General features: G+C 41.3%; 1 protein-coding gene across 1 annotated transcript in view; it reads left to right on the forward strand.

Annotated features, from left to right (window-relative positions):
• Positions 1-1158: 1158 nt before the first annotated feature.
• The window catches only part of hs3st3l (heparan sulfate (glucosamine) 3-O-sulfotransferase 3-like), a 40542-nt gene continuing 35816 nt past the window's right edge, over positions 1159-5884 (forward strand). The window contains exon 1 of the mRNA XM_014023427.1: positions 1159-1979. Within this exon, the coding sequence (XP_013878881.1) occupies positions 1528-1979 (452 nt within the window). The 5' untranslated portion in view covers positions 1159-1527. The remainder of the gene's footprint in view (positions 1980-5884) is intronic.

Genomic DNA, 5884 nt, shown 5'->3' on the forward strand with positions numbered 1-5884 from the left:
AGTTTCAAATTGGCTACAGCAAAGTTATTCTGAACTTTTTGGAGCCACTCAAAATGCAGTAGCGATTGTGTTTACAAGAAAACAGAGAATTCTTTMTAAATGATGGTAACAGTGATGTCAGACCATCCATCCTTCTGAAGGGAATTCATGATCAATAAATGGAARTCTGAATAATATAGCAGAAAACCAGTTGATTCTTTTCTAAAAACTTCATTCTCATCTCTGACTCCAATYAGCTCCAGCAGCACACACAGTCAGCAGGCCTCAGAGTAAAAAAGACCTGGGTGCCTTATCTGAAGCTAAACAAATAAACTCTCAGGGGCAGCGTCTGTCCCCCGCTGAATCTAACAAAAAACAAAAAAATAAAAATAAAAAAAAAACTGCCATATATTGATGAATCATCTTTAAACCACATGCATTAAAATTTTAAGATGGCAGCAGTGCACTTTGGWCTTGGCTTGTTTTGGCCATGCATGATCCTGAGTCCTGTCAAAAATAAACTGCATTTCCACAAACAGAGGCCACTCAAAGGGCTGCCAGCAAGTACGATCATAATTAATTTTCCCTTTTACTCACACGCACACTTTCCAAAATATGTCTATAAGTCAAACTAAAACAAAACAAAATATATTTTTAAAGGAAACAGAGCAATGGAGCGGAGTCACTTCACTGCAGACACAGTTTGGGAATTTTTCTGAATGATCCCTTAGTGTGGAACCATGTTGAGGGTAGTTTGAGGTCAGGATTAGTAACCTGCTGGCAGGTGTACAGCCAGAACCTAATACAGTCTGATTGCTAAGTCAATTACACCATAGGTCTTAGAGTGTCAGATGAATGTGTTAAACCCGAATCCAAATGTCACCAGTAACTTTTCCACACACATATGTGTTACACATTTATTGACAAGGGTGCAAAAGTGGTTTTGTTTTATTATAAGAATAATGTTAGCTGGGTGCTTAAAGTTTCAGATGATGTAAGACATAAAACCTCAGAGTTTGAAGGACTTAATCACATTAGGAGGTATAGACATAAAGATCTGCACACAGAGTTCAGCTCCCCGGATAGTATTAAAGGCGCTTCAGGACATGACCCACCCAATCAAAAGCATCTCAGAGTGCGAGAGAGAGAGAGAGAGAGAGAGAGAGAGAGAGAGAGAGAGAGAGGTAATCCTGTGAAGTGGACACAGACTCAGTCAACCTTTCCCTCCTCCCCAGCAGCGCGCGGCTCACATATCAACGCTTTATTTAACTCCCCACGTTTGCTGCTTGGACCAGTAAGTGATCCCGCACCCTAGATCGTCACGCAAAACATTAATTTAGCTGATTGTACCCCTCGCGTTGTGTGGTGGGCTCCGTGGAGGCGAGCAGAAGGGGGGGCTGCCCCAGTGCGCTCCAGACGCGCAGCACCATGGAGAGCAGCGGGACGCGCTGACAGACTCATCAAGAGTTTAGAGGGATGCTACCGGGGCTGGGATGTGAGCTCAGACTGTGGTAGGATGGCCACTCACCTGGCGCTGACGACCGAGGGATGGCAGCTTTTCACCCACGCCAGCACCAGCTYTGGAACCACCATCCCCTCCACCCCCCGAGCGCCGACCTGCGGCGGCTCTTCCACCGGCTCACCATTGCCTTCTCCCTGAGCATCCTCTGCTTCTCCCTGGTCTATATCTTCGCCGGATGCTGCGAGTCGGAGCTCACCGACAACTCGGACGTCTCTGCGCGCGATCTTCTGGTGGCGGGGTCAGCTTGGCCGGAGAGGAACGTGAGCCACGCGGATGGAGAGTCTGGACTGGAGGGGAACAGCTCGGGGAAAGAGTGGACGGCCACGCGGAGACTRCCCCAGGCTCTGATTATTGGGGTTAAAAAGGGAGGCACCAGGGCTCTGCTGGAGTTCCTGCGGCTCCATCCGGATATCCGCGCCCTGGGCTCGGAGCCGCACTTCTTTGATCGGCATTACGCGCGCGGTCTGGACTGGTACAGGTACGCACACATCGCACAGGAGATACAACTCATGAGAACCACGACACATTAAGTGCTTGGAAATGTTTATTTGACCCTTTTGTGTTGAACACTGGCAACGTTTAAACGTGTCAATATATAGGCTACTCGCTATCTAAAATTCCACCACATCAACTTTTTCCTCCACAGCAGTGGCGCCTCCTGGACTTTTTTTGATTCGACGGGGAGGGTGCACACTGAAAATCCTGGGGTGGCAATGGCATCAAACCAGCTGAATGTTTGTGATGTTGTCAGTTAGAGGTTATTTGACAAATACAGCAATACAGGAGTTAAGGAATCGCTTTGTGATACTCAAGTTTTTTATTTTGTTTAGTTGATATTTTTAGTGAGAAAAGTTCTGTCACCACTGTGTTTGYCCTCATCTAAATTTATATCTATTAAAAATATTCTGCATATAATCCCTGAGACCTGCATCCTGATGTTAAGGACATTGGTTTTATACCAGTTGTCTTAATTCCAGGCGATGAGAGTTTAAGTTTTAATAGTATAATATATATTATACATAGTTTGTAGTTTTAACAATATGTAGTTTTAATATATATTAACCGCTAATTGTTTTGTTTATGTGCTTTTTATGTTCCACTAATTCTAAATAGCTAATGAAAATTAGAGATGTACACCAAGCAATAAGCCAGGACTCAGGAAAATAAAAATGTCTGGCCCAGTTGGGGGCCAGTATGGGGTGGGGTCGGGTCGGGGGAAATCATCTATTATACTGGTCTCTGTACCGCTGTTCTACAGCCCAATAATAATTTGGAATTTCCTTTCGTGGCAATTTAATCTGACAGAATACTTTTTGAGACAAAAATGATACAGGAAGTGTAAAAACAAAGAAGATCAAAAGTAATGTAAAAGCTAGGGTCACCATGGTAAACTGACATCTTTCACTCTGGCAGCTCACTTAATGGAACAGGATGACAGAAATGCAGAGTAAATATTAGGCCTCAAATCAACAGGCATTGTGCAAAAACTATTCATTAAAAACCCTGAAATTCAAATGACCCAAGCTTTGTTTGTCTGTGTCACAAACTTGCAGTTTTAATGTTTTGAGTTTATTCATGTTTATTAGTCATTCATCTCCCTGTTTATTTAGATATTAGAGTTTAACGCACTTCATGTTACTATTCTTCATTTTTTTCCCTCAGTTATCCGTAGCTTTTCTGTCACTGACACTCCTGGTTCTGTCAGTTGTTATTTTTGCACATTGGTTTTCAGACCCGTGTTCTCCAGTGGTTTATATTATCCCACCTGTTCCTTGTGCTGCCTATATTTTTTATATGTTCACTGCATCACCAGCTTTTTGTTTAATTTATTAAAGTTACATCTTTACAGTGGCAGATCTAGAATTTTTCTGAGAAAGGTGCCGTCAAGGGGCCACACACTATTTATAGAGCCAAGTATTTGTTCAACATCCTTTCACATAAATCCCCAGTTTTGGTAAGGTGAGTACATGCATTCACACATTTTCAAACACTTGCAACGTAATGTAATATATAAAAAAAACTTCCAAAGGAAATTCTCCTTAACAATTTTACATGCATTTTTACTGTACATACATAAAATACTTTTAAACACACAGCATGTGAGAAAATTCAGCCATTATTTGTCAGTTGAAAGACTTTTTCTACAAGACTGTTCAAATCTTCCACTGAGAAGAATTCTTTAAAGGGATCCACGATTAGTTGTAACATTAAACTTTATTTGATAAACATTTATTTTAACTGTAAAATAAAGACTGAAAAAATACTGTAGGCTGTTTAGATTTGTAACTTTTTTAAAATATATTTTAACACGGACGGAGCCATTTTATTTACATGCAAAGCATTCTGGGTAAATGATGACATCAACTAGGTCATCGGTGCGAGGCTGCTAGTGAGCTATATGAAGATTAATTTCGGACAATATCTGACGATTGTCTCTTTTAAATGAAACCAGAGAGCGTTGACAGAGAGGAGAAGGTAGAAATGACTCAGCCTGTAACTGAAAATATGGAAGAAGAACCTCAGCTTAGCTTGTTAGCCTTTGCGCTAGCCCTCACGCTATACTGTCTTATATGTATTAGCTCGGTGCTAGTGTGACAAACAAACTAAACGGAGGTCCTCCATCCATATTTTCAGTTGCAGACTGAGTCATTTTTGTGTTCCCCTCTCTGTCATGTGGCTGGAGGACCTCAGTGATGAGAGGAGAATGTGTAGCGCTGAGATAATACATATATATGGTGATAGCATTGGGGCTAACGTTAAAGCTAACAGGCTAAGCTGAGGTTCTTCTTCCATGAAGCAGCTCTGTTGTCCTCCATCCATATTTTCAGTTACAGGCTGAGTCGTTTCTACCTTCTCCTCTCTGTCAACGCTCTCTGGTTTCATTTAAAAGAGTCGATCATCAGATATTGTCCAAGATTAACCTTCAGGGTGGATATAGCTCGCTAGCAGCCTCGCACCTATGACCTGTAGTTGATGTCATCATTTACCCAGAATGCTTTGCGTGTAAATAAAATGGCCCCGTCCATGTAATATATTTTTAAACTTTTAGTTTAAAAATTATAAAAACTGAACATCCTACAGTATTTTACAATCTTTATTTTACTGTTAAAGTGTATGTTTGTCACATAAAGTCTAATGTTACAACTAATCAGGGKTCCTGGTGATGCTGGACTTTCCTATTTGACTCATTAGCACCACTAGTGTTTGGACTTGGAACTGCACTCGCCATCATCCCTCTCGGACAAACCCAGATGAGTGACATGACATGGGCACTTCAGGGAGCCAATCAGAATTCAGCGGGAGCTGATCCCCCTGTGGCCCCGCCCCTAGAACTGCCCCTGCCTCTTCAGGTTCACCTGACTGAGTTTTCACCTTTAATTCTAATGATCATAACAACACAACAGCTTTAGTAGATATAACAAATGTTAAACAGTCTTCACCGCCAGTCTTAAAGAGAAAATTCAAAGCTTACAATTTGGGTGGGCACACTGTGCAATCTGGGAGCATTTTGGAGAAAACTGAGTTTCTCCAATATATGGTTAAAAAAAAAGACCAAAAAAAAGCCTATATTTTGATTAAAAATTGTACAAGAAATGTAAACTTTATGCCGTTTCTGCATTACAAAAAAAAAATCAATATAATATTCATCACTTTTTGTTATTTCAAGGAAAAACTTTGCATTTTATTTTACAACTCAGGGATTGCTTAGACTAAGCTTGGAGAAACACACACCCTAATGTTTACAGAGTTATTTTATTGGAGTTTAGGTGACAAAGAGATTCTGCCATCTGGCTTTACCAATCTGTGCATCAGCACATGTCTGCAGTGCTCTCTGTGTTTGTACAGTATTGGAGGGATAAAAACACAGAGAGCGAGGTCTGAGTGGGATGAGTTCTTAGAGAGTAGCGGAGTAATCGTCTTTGGAGCTGGAGCCAGATGTTACTGTTGTCCTGTGTCTCTCTTCCCAGCCTGTTCCACAAAAACCTGGAAATCTTCAATAGGCACACTTGGAGGAGGCTAAGCAGAACTAGTCCTCACTGATGCCACGCAGATCTGGTTGGGGATCAACCGGATATGAAAAAATTAAATAAGTAAAAACTAAAATCTGTGTGAATGGGTAAATGAGGACACAGATCGTAGTGTAAAGCGCTTTGAATGTCCTGGATGGATAGAAAAGCGCAATAAAAGTACAGTCCATTTACCATTTACCATTTAAAATCTCAGCAAAGTAAAATAAAATAAGCTAACATTTCTGGGGTTAAGTGAGCTTTTTTAAATGGTGTCCAATTCCAATATACACTCACCGGCCACTTTATTAGGTACACCTGTCCAACTGCTCGTTAACACTTAATTTCTAATCAGCCAATCACATGGCGGCAACTC

Source organism: Austrofundulus limnaeus, unplaced genomic scaffold (genome assembly GCF_001266775.1).
Source record: "Austrofundulus limnaeus strain Quisiro unplaced genomic scaffold, Austrofundulus_limnaeus-1.0 Scaffold368, whole genome shotgun sequence".
In the NCBI taxonomy this organism is placed as follows: domain Eukaryota; kingdom Metazoa; phylum Chordata; class Actinopteri; order Cyprinodontiformes; family Rivulidae; genus Austrofundulus; species Austrofundulus limnaeus.